At 40.9% G+C, this 21,677-nt stretch overlaps 1 protein-coding gene across 2 annotated transcripts in view; it reads right to left on the reverse strand.

Annotated features, from left to right (window-relative positions):
- Positions 1 to 15,768: 15,768 nt before the first annotated feature.
- CPLX2 (complexin 2) overlaps positions 15,769 to 21,677 on the reverse strand; it is a 597,501-nt gene continuing 591,592 nt past the window's right edge. For both annotated transcript variants that reach the window (XM_069244589.1, XM_069244588.1), the window contains one exon: positions 15,769 to 16,727. In XM_069244589.1, the coding sequence (XP_069100690.1) occupies positions 16,530 to 16,727 (198 nt within the window). In that variant the 3' untranslated portion in view covers positions 15,769 to 16,529. The remainder of the gene's footprint in view (positions 16,728 to 21,677) is intronic.

Below are 21,677 nucleotides of genomic sequence, written 5' to 3' on the forward strand. Positions count from 1 at the left end.
TGTCCGTGCTGACACAAGCCCATGGTGGTGTAAACCGCCTAGTAGCATATTTTTCAGCTACTTTGGACCCAGATGCAGCAGCTTTACCTGGCTGTTTATGCACAGTAGCCGCGGTTGGACTGAACCTCACTCAGAGTGAGAGCATTGTGATGGGACATCCCTTAACTGTTATGGTCCCTCACTCCATTGAAGTTTTACTTACCAGAACCATGACCCAACACATGACTAACGCCTGACTGACACAATATGAGACCCTTATTCTGGGGTCGCCCAATGTATTGCTGAAAAGGTGTACAGTGCTTAACCCAGCAACTTTGCTTGCAAAGGAGAATATTGAGGCTGACAAATTGAAAGAGGTTGAACATGACTGTCTGGAGGTTACTGATTTGTGCACAAAACCGAGACCTGATATTCGAGATACTCGATTGAAAGAGTGACCAAATTATTTTTGGCGATGGTTCCTGCTCAAGACCAAATTATTTTTGTCAAGGGTTCCTGCTCAAGAGATAACATGGGGACATTGAGAGCAGGATATGCTGTGTGCAAAATTTCTGGTATACTCAAAGTGTCCTGGCTCCAAAGAGTGTATTCTGCACAAGTGGATGAGTTGGTAGCTCTTACAAGTTACCATATATACAGACAGCCAGAATGGATTTGGAATAGTCCACGACTTTGGACGGCCATAGTCACAGAGCGGTTTCCTGACCTCTTCTGGTTTACCGGTTAGAAATGGTGAAAGCATTCAACATTTTTTGTTATAAGCTTTACAAATATCTGAAAAGACTGCTGTGCTGAAATGCAGTGCACACCTGAAGTCACAAGATTTTGTGTCAATGCAAAATGGCTATACAGATCAAGTCGCAAGGTTTTGTGCATTGAACTGTATATCGTTCAAAGACAAACGGAAATTGTTACCTGAGGAGGAAAATTGTGCCAGTTATACTCTAAACGTGATTGATACTTTGGAGGAATTGAAAGTGCTTCAGGATGATGATGCCAAAGATGAAAAGAAATCTTGGTTAAAATTAAAATGTGTTCAGTACGAGGATGACGTATGGGTATCCACAAGGGACAAGTGGTTCTACCAAACAATTTGTTGACTCAAATGGCTAGGAATTATTATGGTCAAGACATAGTAAAGGGATGCCATGATTCGTACATTTAAGCAGTTTTGGTTTAATCCAAAGTTTAGACAGGTTTTTAAAGCAATTTGCTATTGTTGCTTCTTCTGTCACCAGATGGACGTAGGAAAAGGGACTGTGGTCAAAATGAGTCACATTGGGAGAGAGAAGGAGGTCTATTTAGCAGAATGCAGATGGATTTTATTGAAATGCCTGCGTGTGGAGGATTGAGATATGTGTTGGTGATTGTATCTTTAGCCACTGGATTGAAGCTTACCCCACACGAAGAAATGACAGCCTTACAGTAGCAAAGTTACTATTTAGGGAACTGATACCTTGTTTTGGTTTTCTGGTCTCTTTAGAATCAGATAGAGGAAGTCACTTCAACAATGAAGTAATTAAATTACTATGGTCACCTTTAAACATTGAGCAGAAGTTGCATTGTAGCTACCGCCCTGAAGCCTCAGGACTTGTTGAGCAAATGAATGGTACCTTGAAGTCAAAAGTTGCAAATATGTGTGCATCCACGAATCTCAAATAGCCAGATGCACTACCATTAGTTCTGATGAGTACGAGAAACACTCAGACAGGAAAAATTGACTGTCGCCGCATAAAACCCTCATGGGCAGAGCAATGAGGTTGCCAGCGGTTCCTGCCAATGCTCTTGTGAACTTAACAGATGACATGGTGTTCGATTACTGCAAAGGTTTGGCTGATGTGGTTAGTTTTTTCTCTCATCAGGTAGAAGCCACCACACTGCAACCATATCAAGATCAAAGCCAGAACCTGAGAGCAGGAGATTAGGTTGTGATCAGAACACATGTGAGGAAGACTTGCTTGGAGCCTAGATGGAAAGGGCCATACCAAGTAGCACTGGTTACTACTACAGCTGTGAATTGTGCTGGAGTTCCGAACTGGATTCATGCCAGCCATACTCAGAAAGTACCCTGTACTTTGGACAATGAAGAAGAGTTGTTGAGAGTACCAAAAACTTCTGTACATACTCCAGAATCACAGAAGGAAACAAGAGAATCAGAGACTGAATCTGAGCAGACCGAAAACAGTGTAAACACTCCTGTGAGAGACGAAGCGGAAGACCTACTGGAGAGTGACAGTGAATCAACCTCAACTGAGGTAGCAGGAGAGTCAGAGGAGGGCTCTCCCAGAAGCAGATGGTCTTGAAAGATGAACAGAGCAAACTACAGACCCCGAGGTGGAGGGCGTTGAGGCGGATTAAAGCCAAAAACAATCTGACTCCTTCTGAACCTGTTGCAGGTACGCAAGAGAAAATCCTGCAGAACAAAGCGCAGTTACAAGCCCACCACTGAAAAGAGCAATGAGAAAAGGCCCACTAAAAGGAGATAATGGGCTGAAATCATGTGCTAAGAGGAAAGAAGCAATTACATTGAAAACAATTGAAGAAGAAATAGACACAAGAAGAAGATTTGAGTAATGGAGAATTAAATGGAGATAGAAGATTGAAAAGAAAGAGAATTGCAAATCGAAGATACACAGGTCCTGAATGGGAACATGCAACGACAAGTGAATGGCAGAGTGAAATTCCAGGTCAATACTTTGGCACGTGAAGGAGATCAATGAACTGAAGTTTGTAAAATTTGTAAGGTTAAGAAAAAGTGCAAAAGAGACTATTGAGAGTAACCAAAAGAGACTTAAAATAACCTGATTTGACAAGCTGCTAAACTGATTTTGACCAACTGATATTGTGTCTGGTGTTGGTTGTGAGCATGATTCTTCTTGACAAGATTGTAGCCCACCATACCTCTACTTTAGAGACAACTACTGCACTTACATAATTAGACAGGTTTAGAATAGATGAGAAGTATTTGCACATAGACAACTCCCAAGAAGAATTTTCTTCCATTGTTTTCTATTGCTTATTGCGACAGTATGTTAAGACGATAGATGTAAGAGATTGTTATGTCTGTACGCAGATTCCTTCAACAGTGGAGGAAGGAATTACTTACCATAGTTTGCCTCTTACTTATGGAATAAGTTGTAGTCTTTTACTAACAAGATTCTATAATCAGGAGAACATTCAGTATTTCTATTCAAACCATGATGTAGTGTTTTCGTTTGTTCCTATAATTAAGTGCCTGAGTAAAGTAGCTAAGGAAAACACCATAGAATTAGTAAGAGGATTCTTTGAACCTACATTAACCTTTGGCACAGCTTACGCACAAAGAAACAACCTCACATGCTTGCTTACATCTATAGAAAAGAGTTTCTTAGATCAGATTCATGATAGGAGAAAGGCGTTAAAGAAGAAATTAGAAAAGGGCTTAGAGAAAAGGACTTTTAGAAATGATTATGCATTTAGAGACATAAAGACCCAAGGGAAATTAGCTTTAGATGCAGGGCACGTAGGGAAGCTTTGTGTATATAGGCCTAAATCTAGAACTGACACATTATTTGTGGGAATGAGTGAACGTAGACATGTGTTTTTGTTTCAGATTAAATGGACGTTCATATTAAGTGGACAAGACCCAGCAATTCCAGGAGTTTATTACATTTGTGGACGGTATGCGTATTTCCATCTTTCAAGAGGATGGTATGGCACATGTTACTTGGGGATAGTTTTCCCAAAGATTTATCAACTTGCGAACTTGAATAAAGTACCTACAATGACTGAATTACATCATAATAGACAAAAGCGAGAATCATATTCTGGCATAGTTGGAGACATATTTGGCGCAATAATCCCTTCAGTGGGAGTTATTCTCAATTCTTTGAAAATTCAAAAGTTGTCTACTATTGTGGATAACATGCTGACAAATTTTTCAGGAGCCATGATTCTTATGGATACAGAAATGGCTGCGGTAAGATTTATGAATCTTCAGAACCACCTTGCTTATACAGATAATATTGATCATTGTGACTTGTATAATGGGAGCATGGGGAATTTATAAATTATATTGTGTAGTTAAAATTAAGAAATTGAAAAATGATCAGAGGAGGGAAGAGATTAAAATGGAAAAGTACTTTAGAGAGAATTCGAGAAGGGAAAGAAGAAATGAAAGTTACAGAAAAAGCAATTTTTAGGTGAATAAAAATGTGTATGGAATGATGTAAAGTGTGATTAAATATTTAGTAATCAGAGAGGAATTCTGAAAACTTAGTTACTTACTAGTGATTTTCATTTATGTGGGTTAAAAATCTGCATAGAATTAAGCTAACATAGAAAATAATGCACAACTTAGAAAATGTGCCCACTTGAGTAGCTTTCATAAAATACGTAATGTTTTTATTAAATGCATAATATTATTAATTGAAGTGCATGTATAAAGAAAATTGTAGTAGTAGGTCATATTAATGATTTTACATTATGTATTTAGCTTTATTAATTATAGGCCTTACGTTAGCAAGGTTTTGGCCTAGTCTGCACAGCCTCATCTTAAGATGCAATGTTTAATAAAATTGTGGGAATGTATGTCTAAGGAAATCAATACATTTATTGTTCACACTGTGTTGACCAAACATTTAGCAGATATCTTTAGGTTTCTCATGAGAACTGCCTGCTAGAATGCCTTGTATTAGAAGTTGCAACTTTGCAAAGTTTGATGCGTGAGACAGCGATGTTCCCAGGAGCTAACAATGGATGCATGACTGGAGTACGAATCGCAACAAGAAGGTTACCTGACGAGTATGGCGATGGAAACAGGAGAAGAGGAGCCAGTCATCGACATGTGAAAGACAGCTTAGTTATATCTTAGATTTGTGTTTTTATTTCTATTGGACTATTTGTAAACATACAGTTTTCTGAACAATGACAAGGTGGGAAGATTATTTAGGACATTCTAACTTAGCCCGACTGCACAGAGGGAAAAAGGCTCATTCTATTCTGATTTTCCCCGTAGTGGTCCTGTCTGAGGATCTGAATAGTTCCTGATGATTTTATTTCTAACTTTGACTTTATTGCTTAAGGTTCTAATGCTGAAAGCTGATCCCTTAAATATTGTTCCTTAAATGGTTCAGCTAGCTTAGAGTCCCCGGTGTCTGAACCACCCCCTTCCACTGCCCGTTGCTGAAGCTCCCGAACGGATGTCCAACTGACAAAGTGAATCGCAGCTTGCTGATCCATATTGAGGAGAGGTATTACAAAATGTTATTGTCCTTGTTGTAGGTTTTGTTCTTTGTTTCTAGTTACCAACCGCTAATTTGATAGAGCCATAGTTAGATGTTTTCGAAAGTAACTTTAACAAAAATTGTTTTGCATGAAGTCCAAACATGCTATTCTAATCAGAAGGTTAGTTAGGGAGTCCTGGAAATATTAACAATTTGCTATTAACAAAGAGCTGATGTTCACCTGTTGAATCTAGATGTATGTCATTCCTATTGCTTAGTTATTCTTGCTATTAATTTGTGCTGTGACTCGTAAAATGCTTAATTGTTAACGCTTTAGTTAAATTGAGATTCTTTAGAAGATATGGTCAACCAGTGTTATTCATATATGTTCACCATTTGGTTTTGAGACTCATTTATGTGACATTAGCATTGTTAATATAGGGAAACAAACTTTCTAACTTTTACATACAGGTGTGTTTATACATGGCCAATTGAGTCACGGTGTGTAAAGATTACTGAAGAAAGAAGTATTTGATGTTTATTGATTATGATGTTGTAATTGCATTGAATTAAGAACTTATGGTGGAATCACTCTAAGCATAGTCAAAAGGTCTATCGAACCTCTAATGTGTCCCCTTATAAATTAACATTAAAAGACCAAATAAGGACAGACGCACTAACAGCTGCCCCTTGGTATTTTGATGGTTTGCAGTGACTGAAGATCATGCGTTAGTGGCAGGATTTTTTTATGCAGTAAGGAATACCTTCCTGCACAAGAGCAATCCTTAAAGGCATTCGCATCACGCACAGAAAAAGGAAGTAACAAGGAGAAATAATCTCTCTCTTTGTTACACCTCACTGGAGAAGGCATAGCGTAGCATGTTGATGCATCCCCAGGTTTACAAGTTTTAGTACGTCTGGGGATGTGCCAAAATCAACGGGTGGATGCATGGGAACACTCAAGCTCCACGCATTAAACACCTACCAGCTTGGAATATAATAAAACGCAGTGCAAGCCACTGCATGGCGATACATTACTTTACAAAGCCATGCAAGGTTGTGTAAATCACTCCCTGTGTGGCTTTGGACATATTACTGAAGCCTTCGCATTGTTCTTGCATCTCCCATGTAGAGGCTTGATAAACCTAGGCCTGTTTGCCTCTTCTGTCAGCAATATTTGATGTGTATTATATGCACAGCTTACATTGAGTCTACACTTGAAGTAGCTAAGAGGGTAGGTTGTTTCTGAGGGTGTAAAGTACGAACGTAGGCATAGTGTACGTGTGTACAAAAGGACTTGTCTTCAGGGGGTGTAACAATACCCTAATGCATAACAAGCTGTATTGGTGCGTAAGAGAGACATTCTGGTAGTGAAACAACGAAGTAAAAGAGAGAAACAGAGAGAGTGAGAGAGAGATCGCATGTGTGCATGTGTATATGAACTAAACAAATACATTGCTCATGTGTAGGTCGATTCATGAAGCGTTTATGAGCATGTGAAATAGTACTTATAATGGCTTGGTGAATCGGCCCCAAAGTGTTTTGAGTAGATCTTGCCATTTTGTCATGGGTTTATTTTGATATGAAATTAATTTAGTCACAGAATTACAAACATCAGGAAACCAAAGGCCTTTATTTTGTACAATTAAAATTATCTATACTTGTTCTCTCACACATGCGCAGACGAGTTACATGTAGGCAATGTTTCCAAGTGTTTTTTTCTACTTGGACAAGTAATGATTGGAAACACGAGACAACCAACAAATACTTTTTATTTTCTTAGATTGAAAACGAGTTGAGAGGATAGTCACCACAACCTGGAAACATCAGAAAGCACCTTTATGTATGTTCTAGAATTGTATTCCCTTATGCCAACGATTTTTCCTACTCACAGGCTGGGCATCAGCAAAATAAATGAGGGACATATGTTGAAGCGACTGTCCACCCGGAAACTGCAGTCATCAGCAGCCACCGCTCTGGCCTCCGGAGATGAAAACTCTGCTACAACATGGCAGTGCCTCTGGTTTGATAACATCTAGACAACAGACTAGACAGAGATTTCAAGAAGACTTTTTCTTGTTCCATGTTGAGTTGACTAATGATTCTGAATCTATATTTCGGTTTACTATATGCATTTAAACCAGGGCCATAGGTGGGCACTTTACCAATTATAAATCACAGACAAGTAGGCCGAGAAGAGTTTCAAGACCTACCACGTGTTTACCAGACAGCCCACTGCATATCACTTAGGGCCTGAATTAGAGTTTTGCAGAAGGGGTTACTCTGTCACAAATGTGATGGATATCCTGTCTGCCGTATTACGATCCCAATATAGCCTATGGAGATTGGAATAAGGCAGATGGGATATCCATCAAGTTTTTGACAGAGTAACCCGTCCGTCAAATTTTAAATCAGACCCTAAATCTATACGTTGGACGGTGCATGTCACCCTGATAATCCAAATATATATTGGCATATAAAAGCACATATAATATAATCTTGTTTTATCCAATGCATATAATCTTATATACAACGGTGCAAATAGCTCACAATCTTTATTTAACCCAGGGTACCAGTTTCATGCCAGACTTTCAGGACATCCCTACACGATCAATTAAATTACATCTAAATGGAATGAATTTACATTGTCAGTGGTTAATGACCTATGCTGAACACCACTGCTTTAGAAGTACTGTCTATTCAGTGATATCCTGTTTTCTTGCCTCCTCATACAAATTTATTTCAGGTTAAAAATAGAAGAAAATACTATTTTTTTCAGAAAGTGTTCCAAGTGTAATATAACTTTCCCAGTGCAGTCATTTAAACTACTTTGTGGAGTTCGTATCAGGCGTGCGACATGAGGATTCTCACAGTAAAGTACATTTAAAAGTCACTTTTGTATAAAAATACACATGCAGACATAGAAAGACAGACATAGCCACTGAGTGCACATGCATGCGCACGCTCACACACTAACTGGTATTTTACAAGCCCTTGTAATTGCAACAGAGCTGTGACATCGCTCGCTCTTCCTTTCCAACACTTTTTTGCCCACCCTCTTGTGTCACTCTCGGCTTCACCGGTGTGTGCTCACCTTTCACTATGCTTTGAGTCAGTACACACTCTACACACACTATGAACTGCACTGGCCCTAAGGGTGAGGGACTTTTTCTGGATATGTGAGAAACAGAGAATTCCCACTTTCAGCATTCTCGTGGTGGTATCTAATCAAAGGATTTTTGCGCTTGAATTCCACCCTCCCAGAAACAATAACGCACCCTATCACTAGCAAAACATTGCTAGGCTTTTGTTCACATTGATAAGTGCACATATGGTAGCCAGGAATGTCCACTGGTGGTGCTCACCACCTTCTCAGGAGAGGAATTACTCGAAGGAAGGAGGCACCTTAAAACGATGAACTGGAAAACAGAAAATCCTCATCCCTGCCCCGCCTGGGAAAGGCTGAGCAGGTACTGCCTCGCCTTCCAGGGACTTGGTCCATATTTGATAATATGTCAGGCAGAAGTGCAGGGAATCTTCTCACTTTTTTCCAATGAAAGTTCTATGGCCCTTTGAAACTGAGGTCTGAAATCCGCTGCTCGCTATCACTGCCCTGCGCTGTTACTGAGTTGTATGGAAACCAATAGGCCCCAACTGGTTTGGGAAGAAAGTGACTGCTTAGACGGCATATTTTCGTTTACACTTGTGCCTCGTCGTAGACTCATCTTCTGCATATCTGCAATCGCCGAGACAGTTATGGAGCTATTTTTGAAGTTGCAATATCCTTATGTTACTATTGGCTAATAAACTTTTCACACAGGAATTAGGAAAATTGCCTTCTAGTTAACAACACAACCCTTTGAAAGGCTTTAGGAAAAATAACCTAGAAATTAGAGAAACGTGCTTAGGTATGGGTCTCTCATCAAGCATGAACCGTCACCCTAGATTAAAGAGGCCAGCTAATTAATGATGTCACAACAGGTTTTACAGCCCAACCACCAGACTTCATCTAACAAAGGGACATTCTGAAAACGTTATTATTCATGATATAAGATGAGGTGCATTGACACGCTTTAAAGTTTTTTTTGGATGGCCCCTTAAAGACAGTTTTGTTTTTATAACTTTGAAACTTTGGCCCATATTTATATATTTTTTGCACTGCATTTGCATCATTTTTTTACGCAAAAGAGGCGCAAACTTACAAAATACAATTATATTTTGTAAGTTTGTGCCGCTTTTGCGTCAAAAAATGACGCAAATGTGGCGTAAAAAAGGATAAATATGTGCCTTTGTACGTTTGAACATTCGTTTTTGATGTATTGCCTCATTTTAATTAATGCAGTGAGCTAGCTATGTATTAAGTGTACAGCTTTTCCGAGTAATATGACTGATTGACCCCTGATCTTTATTGATGGTGGCAACCCTTTGTTTTAGTGTATATGGTACCAAGCTTCACACCATCTCCTGTGATCTAATCCATGATCACAGTCACCTCTAGATTGTCAAGGATGCACGTTGTCCTCTCTAACCATCATGGGTCAAGAAACGGGATCACTAAAAGGAACATGAAATATCACTGCTAGGTGCTTCCTACAGCCCACAGAATCTGAAAGAAAAGCGCTTTGCAAGTGACGCTTGGATTTCCTCCCCACTGCCAGGATCACTGTTCTGATTGGCACACGGATGTGCATGCCCTGCACGTGGCCTCAGCCTGGCTCCTCCATGTGAATGACCTGCTCTAGACCACCATTTCCTCTTCTATCTGCTCATGATTTGGTCTTCCTTACCACCCACAAACTCCAGATACTGGTACTTTCCAGATACTTTTCTTTGCCCCATTTCTAAGCTCCAACCTTTCCCCCCAGTTACCAATGTAATTCTAGTGTTTTTCCCAGTTCCGTGCTTTAAATGGGCCGGCACCCGACGGTACTGAGCACTGGTACTTTTTCTTTTTGAGAGGGCGACTGCCTGCACTTATCAAGAAAAACAGAATACTCATACACCCCCCCACCCTCAACTTCCAACCGTGACTGGTGCCTCTCCAGTATGTCCTGGTGACCATCTTGCTCCTCCTCGTGGACAGGAAGTGTTCACGGAAGTAACAAACTGAGCTGAGGCGGGTTTGTGCGCAGACAGAGAGCGCCCCCTGCTACTGAAAGAAGTATATATGACATCATCAAACATAAATACCCGCGTGACAAACACTGGGACACATCCCAGTCAGAGACACAGCTGACAACGACTCATGTCGAACAAGGGTCGGGTGACAGAATGACACAATGGCTAAAGTCCGAATTTGAACACATTTTCAAATGTCACTCTTCACTACCACACGCTTATGTATTGCCCCCGACTTTTATGGCTTTAGTGGTTTGAACAAATACACAGAGGGGGCAGGACCGACTCAAAGCCGTGATTGAGAGTAGAAGGTGAGGAGCACAGAAAAAAACAGACGGAACATGGAAAGAGCTTCCCGAACATTCTGAGGGAAACACAAGAAGATCCAAGAAAGAACCGAGACCGTGGCATGGAGATGAGAGACGTCACAGGGCTACACGATTCGGTAACATGCACAACTGCTATGCTAAATAGCTGTTGCTTAGGAGTAAACAAAGAGCATTTTGATTAGGGGAGAATTTTGTGCATATTATAAATGCAGCTCGATGTGTTGAGTTCTTTACTTGTTCTTAAAATAAGATTTGCATTGAACTGCATTTATGAAACACTTCATACAAGGTTCTGAAGTTCTTTATCAATTCAACCACCGCAGATAATTTAAATGAAAACAATTTTTGTGCTCTTCCTGATTTTAATACACTTGAACTGAAACCAATTGCAGATAATCATCCATGAATGACATTTTTAAAATCAACTGCTGAAGTGAGCTTTTGGAAGCAAGAAAATGGCGTCAAGTCAATAGACTCAGGAACATATGTATACTTTTTTAGCGCCGCATTTGTGTCATTTTTTTACGCAAAGCGTTGCAAACTTGCAAAATACAATTGTTTTTTAGAAGTTTGCGCCGTTTTTGCGTCAAAAAGTGGAGCAAATGCGGCGCTAAAAAAGTTTAAATATGGGCCTAAGGCCCATATTTATACTTTTTTAGCGCCCCATTTGCATCATTTTTTTGACGCAAAATCGGCGCAAACTTACAAACCAATTGTATTTTGTAGGTTTGCGCCGTTTTTGCGTCAAAAAATTACGCAAATGCGGTGCTAAAAAAGTATAAATATGGACCTAAGTTTTTACGATGTGCGCTCTTTCTTACATACTTTTCAACAAAGAGATTATCTTGGAGCCACGAAGTGTTTCTGTGTTCACACAACTTGCTTTTGTGCCACCATAGAAACACCGTAAAAGAAAATGTAAGTAGAAACACCTGGTGATTTCACCATCCAGTCAAAAATGTCAACCATCATGGTGATATCATTCTGGAGGTTCCTTCTACAGATTCAATCACCTGAAATATGATTTGGGGCATTAGACTAAAATCATAGAAGATAAGGCATTGCTAGTACAAGCGAAGGCTAGCATGACTTCCATATTACAGATGGGTGGCCAATCAACTTCAACGTAATCATCCTGGATCTGATGGTGTGCATGCTTGTGTGCTTTAATGTGCCTTTCTTTATATTTCATTGCATCCGGATGTGCGTATAAGTTGCCTGTATGCCAACAGGTCTACATGCATGTAAATAGGCCAGTGTGTGTTAACTGACTACCACGTGTAAATTGTACACAATTTCTTTGCTGGGCTGTACATGCCCGCAAAAGGACCTATGTGCTTGTGTTTTTTGTGAATGGTTGTGTGCACAGTATAAGCACATGGTACTGGCACTGAGATAACCAGTTGTACTCTTTTATATATCCTGAAAAATTCCACATTAACACACGCGACTAGCTCACGTGCATAGTGATACGGAAAATATTGCAAACCAATACCTGAGATTTCTTTCATCGGCTACCCCCTCTGTGTATCTTGTGGCAGCGTGGGGCAACCAAAACTAGATATTGATGGCACAAGGCTCCTAGCCACATAGAAAAACATTACTTTGGTTCAATAAGAAACAAGAGCAGACAGAACCTCAAACAGAGTGCAACGTAAAAAGCCGTCTATGGTCACCAAAGGTTTTGGTTTTCAAAACTACAGATGAGCGAACAAAAAGTTTTCAAACATATATTCCACCCCTGAACCCTTAGAAAAATCTATACATGATTAAAGTGAATACAATGGCACAGATGGAGGGGTGAATTCATAAGCAAGCAACTCTGACTCCATGGTGTGTGGCACAAGATGCCACAGGGCATGGGATAGGTGGACATCATTTAGTGGGTGAAAGGTCTGGTGGGGCCTTGTGTGGTCATAATATTTACATGAAGGACCACTCTAGCAACTTCTGTGACAACTCCTAATATAAACACCTGTTTGAAGTATACAGCAAGCATGCAGTCAGCTTTACAGTCATCGGCATATACAGTAGAGACTATTCCGGCTGATATTATTGGTCCTCCTGTTGATCTCATGTGGTTTTTGGTCCCTGGACCAGCATGTTGGACAAAACAGCATTTTTTTCTTACAAAATCTTTTTCTTGTTTGGGTTGCCAGTTAGGCGCAGACTCGGAATGTGTAGAGAATAAAACAAGTGCGCTGCTTCCAGTTTCTTTCAGTCAGTCCCGCTGGGAAGCCTTGTAAAAAAATCACAGTCTTTCCTCCTCGCCAGTAGCTTGACACTTTCATGGCCTGCCTTGTGCGGACATTTTATTGGACTTTTTGCTGACCTCATCTGCCGCCACTCATGTATATCAGTTCAATATCAGTTCACCATGCAGTAGCTCAGGGACGTTTCCACCTCTATCGCAACTGGGTTTTGGGAAGGATGGTCTGCAGAACAAGTAGAAAATAGGAGTGCCAACAACTTCTGAAACATCAATGGACAAGTGGAGCAGCATTTGCTTTCCATCAATTGATGACTTTCGATTAAAAAAAAGAATAAACTCGTACAAACAAGTGCAGAAAACAAACCATCACCAACTTTCCAAGGCCTTTGGAATGATTTTGGAAAAGTGCAGACCCTAGAGAGATGGCAGCTCTGTTGCTCTGACTGGCAGCTTTAATGGCACAACAAGGGAGGAGTTCTAAGTCATTGGGCCCTTCTCCAATGCACACAGGTACCCAGCATGGCAGCCTTTTACACAATCACCATCTGGAGTTGGCAGGGGGGCAAAAAAGCGGTCACTTTTCTTGAACTTTGGTCCTGTGTCAAAGCCTTCCACGAAAGGCCACGAGAGGAATGTGTGAAGTTTAAATGTTTAAGTTGTTAAAAGATGTGACCCTTGGGAGGATGGTGTGTAGCTGGCATTGGTAACATGCCGCTACACGCAACAATGTTTAACCGCAAGCAAGTAATGCAGATAATGTATGATATCGAAATGTGAGTTTCCTGTGTTCATGATTCTTCTATCCCCTATGCCATGAGTTTTTACTCCAGAATCGAAACACAGAAAGGAGATGTGGGAGTGTCAGCGTTCACAAAGAAATATAGACATCTTTGCCTCAAATAAAGCAGTGCCACAATTCTCATTACAGGTGGCTCTGTCGGCCACAGAAACATGTGTTTCAATGTTATTCACTTATGTCATGTTTTGCTCTACTTGTGGTTTATTAGTGTGCTATCATTGACATGACCTGACAGCAACGATGATGCTTTCAAGATGGATATTTGCATTCATTGGTTAATAGTTTGTGACCTCTTCAGCTTGCTTTGCGTCAAAGCTGTCAAGTTTACCACATTAAGGAAACCCCAAAAGGGTATGGCATGTTTGTGGTTGTTGAATATTAATGAGACCTGCCTAGTCTTGGCTAACAAAGTAACCATAAAAGGAATATTGCCTTAGAGTTTAACTTTGTGCTACCTTTGTTGAATCATAAAATGGGTACATCCCACTGTGATTTTATATTAGACATGACCACACAGGAAGTGTATACTTTAATTCTGGGTTGGGTTCTATGAAGGACCATAAATGTCCCTTTTAAAGACCACAGCCGACAATCTCTTACTTAGACTCAGCTGGCTTACACCACGACATAGGCCTTTCTATTTTGTTGTATGAGGTCACAGTGTCAGACAGTCAAAGGCGTTGGATAGTTATGGACAACTATACAGGGATTATAAGGTACTGGGACTAGGGAGTGAAAGACGAAAGGCTACCTCTGGTTCAGGTGATGCAACAGTAGTACCATTGTCTATAGTCTTGTCTACTGAACACTCAGAGCTTCATCAAATAGCACATTTGTCTTTAAGAGAGTGAAAAGGAGTGTTTTTGGCTCTGTACCAGTTATTACTAATGGAGTCACCCGGGGAGAATGGAGACAGGTCCAGTATGCTTTTATGGGCTGAAGGTATTTCCAAAGTCACCTATAGTCATGAGAACCCAGCATAAGGAAAGGGATTCTGGCCTTACTAAGGTTCCGTTTCTCAGGAGAAGCTAGTGGAGACCACCACAGGAGAGACACACAGAAACATCACTCAAAGTGTCAACCAGTCAACATAGGGAAGACTGATTACTCTTGAGGATGCCTACTAAACCATAGGGAATGGTCATCCCAAGCATACCACCACATGCGACCTGACAGTCCCACATCACACCTTGATAGGAGACAGGCACACAGAACAACATATATCTAAGTTGGATGACTGGAGTGGAATTGCCCCCATAGCGAGAGGATGGCAGAGAGACCCTGATTCTTACACCTACCATATGGAGTAAGGGTTGCTGCTAAATGGGAGTGGAGGTGGTGGAATCAACTTCGAAAAAGAGTTTCCATTGCAGGAACATTTCAAGGTATTTGGCCTTTTGGCACAAATTCAAAGGCATGCACAGAACCTACATGGCAAGATAATACTAATAATTTGTAGCTAGCAAGTTTATCTATGAACAAAATTCAAGTGAAGTTCATTGATTAACCAAGGCGGGTAGGGAGATATGTTACAAATAAGTCTATGTGTTGAGCTAAACAAAGATGTGGGTGACAGTTGCTCCACTGAAATGTAAGGTGGTTAGCAAGCCTGTCAATAAACCAGACTACACCTTTGTTTATGGGGTACAGGAATGCTAGCGAGTGAGTGAGACTTTACCAATATTTATGGGATTAACAAGCTTGTCAGTGAATAAGACTCCACTGCAGCATATTGGTTAGCAAGACTATTAGTGTGTGAGAGTTCAATTTAGGCTACAGGTAAGCAAGGTTGTCACCGAGCAACACTCAATTTCAGTCTGAAATGGTCCCAGGACATTTAGTGAGAGAGAATCCAGTTTTGTCTAACAGTTAGTACGGCTGTTACTGAGAGTACATGCTGACTCTAATACAGTTGACAGGGTTAGGAAGGGGATCAGCAAGCGACACCCACCACAGTCATCCAGTTCATTCAGAATGCTGTGAGTAATGCGCTATTTAAGTCTACTGGGATTGTAAAGGCTGTCAGTGAGTAAAGATGCCACCCAATAAGCGGGGTTTCTATTTATCAAGGATCCCTCAGAAAGTGTGGATTTTCCAGTGACCCTGGTCATTTAATAACTTTTATTCTGTTAATGTGAATTTTTTGTTGCCAAAAAAGGCTTTGGGGTTTGAGTTCAAAAATACCACTGAAGGGGGCAGCACCCAACAGGGCACTGTTTTTTTATTATTGTTGAAAGAATGTGGCTGTTTAGGAAAATCAGTGTTTGGTGTCAGAAGTGGGATTACTGATTCTATGATGCTCAGCTGAAGCCTTTTAGGAGTCGCTCAGCCTAGAAGTAATAACTGTGTACAGTGATTTCTGTGAAATTTTATATGTATGTATGTATGTATGTGTGCCTGTGAAAGTGGTGGGGGAATGCCATATTGACTTGTTCTGCAGTAAAAGAAAATAACATAGTAAGGCTGATACTGTCTTGTTTCTGTACGATATGCGCTGGCAGTGTAGAAGAAACAAAAAAAATACAACTTTATATTTGCCCCTTATAAAAAAAAAAGCAGCCCAGTCGGGGGCAGACCTACACAATTTCCAAGTCATCACAACAAATCTGTCTATTTACCTTTGCTGAGTAGAGATAAAACTTTTAGCAACAGGCACCAGACACACCAGTGAAGTGTGTCCTTCAAACTGTTCTTGACAGTTGTAGAAGAGGCGGGAAGAGACTTTTGGAGTCCTCAGTCAAAGAAACAGCAACTTTAAAAAGGTAGGTCATGAGTTTTTGTCAAGGTCTGAGGGATTCCATAGATTGGGTATGGCTTCCCTGTGTGACGTGGGAGAACAAAGAGGTGGATCTGACACCATGCCATCATTACTTTTTAAACATATCCTGCAGAGGTCCTGGCAGGTACTTGAGCACGGTGTCCAGGATGCTTTCTTCCTCTTCATCGTCCTCATCACCACAGCCAGCTGGGATTGCTTTCTTCGGGCGAGTGAGACTGCCTTCGCATGCCTGCTCCATGGCAGCCTTCTCCTCCGCCTCCTTCTCTTCCTTCTTCTTCAGACCGTACTGCAACAAGAATAGAGAGAAACAAAGTTAGTACAGTCAAATGTTACATGTGGTTAATTCATCAGTCAAGCCATTAAGTCAAACTAGACTGAAAGTGTCAGGAACTATATGTGTTTTTTCTCTCCATTGCTTTGGATCAAAGTCTGATGAGGAATAATAAGTGCCGACCACCAAAAAAGAGTGATGGTCGGTCCCATCTGCATCTACTGGTTCAAATTAAGAACTGACCCAAACTACAGGTGCACATGGCCATCCAAAAAACTCGACATAGAATTGGATGTTACTAACCATGCACTCAACATGACATACCTTTCACTAGCCAGGAACTCAATGTAGAAGACCATGGAACTAACCAATAACTCAGTCTCGAACTGTACAGAACCAACTAATGTTTCAGCTCAGTGCTAGTTAAGGCTAACCACACTCGCATAGTGCATGCCATGCACCTATCCTAGATAACACATAACGAGCTCAACACTCAACCTAGCTGCATGCAGGCAGCCATGCCCTCAACCTAGAACTGCATGCAACAAATTAATAACTCCTTGGAATGAGCCCTGAACTCAAACAAGAATTGTGTGTAGCAACTAATAACATGGTCTAGAACTGAATAGAGCTACTGCATACTCAGAATGAAATTGAATAATACTAGTGAGGAACTGATACTAGAACTGCATTGAGTCATCCAGTAGCTCACCCTTGAACTGGGGAAAATGAATAACATATTCAATCTGGAATCATACTTAAATAGCCATGAACTCCCAGCAGTACCTCATTGAGTCAAAAGATAACCCTACATATAGCAGAATGGAGCAACCAACAGACTGAGCGTGGATCTCTATGATGCTAGCCTTGAACGGACTGAAATTACATTGCATGGTGGGACTCTGGAGAAGCCTCACTCCTTTAACGTGGCAGAGCCTATTCCATCCCCTAGGTTTATCGGTCTTTGTTGTTCCTACACATTCTATTGCCTGCAAATGCAACTAAGTAACCAAGAATTCTCACTGGTATTGAATGGGAATAACCAAGGATTCATGGTGCTGACACATTAAGCTAGCCTATGATGCACTCTGTAAACACATGAGCATAACTAAGGGTTCGCAATGTATCGTCATGAAACTAACCAAGCATTTACAGAGCATTCGCAATGTCTCTGCAGAAAACTAACCAAATATTTACCCTGTAACTGACAGGCAATAACAGAGTATTCACGGTGTATCTTCAGGAAACTAACCAAGTATTTACCTCGTAACTGACAGAGAATTACAAAGCATTCACAATGTATCTGTAGGAAACTAACCACATATTTACCCTGTAACTGTCTGGCAATAACGGAGTATCTGCATGAAACTAACTATTTACCCTGTAACTGACAGACAATTAAAAAAACAGTCACAATGTATCTGAATAAACCGAACTGAGTTTATACCCTGTAACTGACAGGCAATTACAGAGCATTTACAATGTGTATGCAGGAAATTAACCAAGCATTTACTCCCTAACCCACAGACAATAACGGAGCATTCACAGTGTATCTGCAAGAAACTAACCGAATATTTACCCTGTAACCAACAGGCAATAACGGAGCATTCATGGTATTAACTGCATGAAACTACTCAAGGTATCACGCAGTAAATGCACAGCAATAAGCAAGGATTCAGAGTAAAACTGTCAAAGATTAACCCTCTAACTGAGTGGCAAGAACCATAGAACCACAATGTAGTTCCATGAAAGTACCAGGAGCTCAGTCAGTGACTGCATGAAATAAAGTGAGAGTTCACCCCGTAACTACTAGGCTACAATAAAGGTTCACATAAAACTACCCAAGGATGTATCAGCCACCCTCAGGGCAGCAAACAAGGATGCACAGTCCAACAGTATAAAATATAATCATCCTCTTAATATATGGGTCCATCATTGATTGTCACAGGAAATGTATGGAGCTCTAACCATGCACTGACCAGGAGATTTCACAAAGATACAGAAAACCACTACCTTCAGCTACATTAAGACAACTAAAGACTCACTGTGGAACTGCATGGAGCTTATCATCGGCTCATCCAGGAACTGAACAGAGTTAAGTAATGACTGACCCTACGGCTTCACTAAGCTAGCTGTAGCCAAGGACGCCCTTAGAATTTAATGGAGATTTTCCTAGCATTAATCCTGGAATGGCACATGAGGCATAAGAACGACAAGTTTTTGGAATGCATAAAATAAATCAAGAACTCAACCTGGAAAAGCATGGACTTATTCAATGATCTTCCTGAAACTGCATAGACCTAACCGTTAATGCAACTTGACCTATAGAAAGTTACTCAAGGACTCACTACTGCTCAGAGCAAACCACACAGATAATAAAATGCAAGAAGATAACTGAGGAAGGAAAACATCACTTACAATATGGTAAATGCAACGAGATGTATTTACCACAATGCCTTTACAACTCATATGCGTTTGCCACGTATGGCTTTACCACGCTTGCCTTCGCCTTGAATGTACTTTTACCACGCATGCCTTTACAATGAATTTTGTTGTAAAGGCATGAAGGATACAGTTGTATGCATGGTAAAGGTTTTGAAGATAAGTACAGGTAAATATTAAGTAGGTTGAGTGAAATATATATATATATATAGATAGATAGATAGATAGATAGATAGATAGATAGATAGATAGATAGATAGATAGATAGATAGATAGATAGATAGATAGATAGTGTTAAGGGTGGGTAACCGTTATTGATGGAAAATGCATTTTTGAGCTTCAGGGTGGGTATGGTTTTTGGGGTGGTAAGGGCATTTTTAGGTTTTAGGGTGGCTGTGGGTTTTGGGGTGGTAAGGGCACTTTAGGTTTTAGGGTAGGTATGGGCTTGGGGGTGGTATGGGCATTTTTAGGTTTTAGGGTGGGTATGGATTTTGGGGTGGTAAGGGCATTTTTAGGTTTTAGGGTGGGCGTGGGTTTGGGGGTGGTAAGGGAATTTTTAGATTTTAGGGTGGGTATGGGTTTTGGGGTGGTAAGGGCATTTTAGGTTTTAGGGTAGGTATGGGTTTTGGGGTGGTAAGGGAATTTCTATGTTTTAGGGTGGGTATGGATTTTGGGGTGGTAATGGCATTTTTAGGTTTTAGGGTGGGAATGGGTTTTGGGGTGGTAATGGCATTTTTAGGTTTTAGAGTGGGTATTGGCTTTAGGGTGGTAAGGGAATTTTTAGATTTTAAGGTGGATATGGGTTTTAGGGTGGTAAGGGCATTTTTAGCTTTTAGGGTCGGTATGGGTTTTGGGGTGGTAAGGGTATTTTTAGGTTTTAGGGAGGATATGGGTTTTGGGGTGGTAAGGACATTTTTAGGTTATAGGGTGGTTATGGGTTTTGGGGTGGAAAGGGCATTTTTAGGTTTTAGGGTGGGTGTGGATTTTGGGGTCATAAGGGTATTTTTAGGTTTTAGGCTGGGTATGGGTTTTTGGGTGGTAAGGGCATTTTTAGGTTTTAGGGTGGGTATGAGTTTTGGGGTGGTAAGGACATTTTTAGGTTTTAGGGTGGGTATGGATTTTGGGGTGGCAAGGGCATTTTTAGGTTTTAGGGTGGGTATGAGTTTTGGGGTGGTAGGGGCATTTTTAGGTTTTAGGGTGGGCATGGGATTGGGGGTGGTAAGGGAATTTTTAGGTTTTAGGGTGGGTATGGATTTTGGGGTGGTAGGGGCATTTTTAGGTTTTAGTGTGGGTGTGGTTTTGGGGTGGGAAGGGAATTTTTAGGGCGGGTATGCATTTTACGGTGGTAAGGGCATTTTTAGGTTTTAGAATAGGTATGGGTTTTGGGGTGATAAGGGCATTTTGGGGTTTTAGGGTGGATATGGGTTTTGGGGTAGTAATGGCATTTTTAGGTTTTAGGGTGGGTATGGGTTTTGGGGTGGTAAGGGTATTTTTAGATTTTAGGGTGGGCATGGGTTTTGGGGTGGTAAGGGCATTTTTAGGTTTTAGGGTGGGTATGGGTTTTGGGGTGGAAAGGGCACATTTAGGTTTTAGGATGGGTATGGGTTTTGGGGTGGTAAGGGTATTTTTAGGTTTTAGGGTGGGTATGGGTCTTTGGGTGGTAAGGGCATTTTTAGGTTTTCTGTGGGTATGGGTTTTGGGGTGGTAAGGGCATTTTTAGGTTTTAGGGAGGGTATGGGTTTTGAGGTGGTACGGGTATTTTTAGGTTTTAGGGTGGGTATGGGTTTTGGGGTTGTAAGGGCATTTTTAGCTTTTAGGGTGGTTATGGGTTTTGGGGTGGCAAGGGTATTTTTAGGTTTTAGGGTGGGTATGAGTTTTGGGGTGGTAAGGGCATTTTTAGGTTATAGGGTGGGCATGGGATTGGGGGTGGTAAGGGAATTTTTAGGTTTTGGGGTGGGTATGGATTTTGGGGTGGTAAGGGAATTTTTAGGTTTTAGGGTGGGTATGGTTTTGGGGTGGGAAGGGAATTTTTATGTTTTAGGGCGGGTATGCATTTTGCGGTGGTAAGGGCATTTTTAGGTTTTAGAATGGATATGGGTTTTGGGGTGGTAAGGGCAATTTTGGGTTTTAGGGTGGGTATTGGTTTTGGGGTAGTAATGGCATTTTTAGGTTTTAGGGTGGGTATGGGTTTTAGGGTGGTAAGGGAATTTTTAGATTTTAAGGTGGATATGGGTTTTAGGGTGGTAAGGGCATTTTTAGCTTTTAGGGTCGGTATGGGTTTTGGGGTGGTAAGGGAATTTTTAGGTTTTAGGGAGGATATGGGTTTTGGGGTGGTAAGGACATTTTTAGGTTATAGGGTGGTTATGGGTTTTGGGGTGGAAAGGGCATTTTTAGGTTTTAGGGTGGGTGTGGGTTTTGGGGTCATAAGGGTATTTTTAGGTTTTAGGCTGGGTATGGGTTTTTGGGTGGTAAGGGCATTTTTAGGTTTTAGGGTGGGTATGAGTTTTGGGGTGGTAAGGACAT

The sequence above is a fragment of the Pleurodeles waltl genome, chromosome 7, assembly GCF_031143425.1.
Source record: "Pleurodeles waltl isolate 20211129_DDA chromosome 7, aPleWal1.hap1.20221129, whole genome shotgun sequence".
In the NCBI taxonomy this organism is placed as follows: domain Eukaryota; kingdom Metazoa; phylum Chordata; class Amphibia; order Caudata; family Salamandridae; genus Pleurodeles; species Pleurodeles waltl.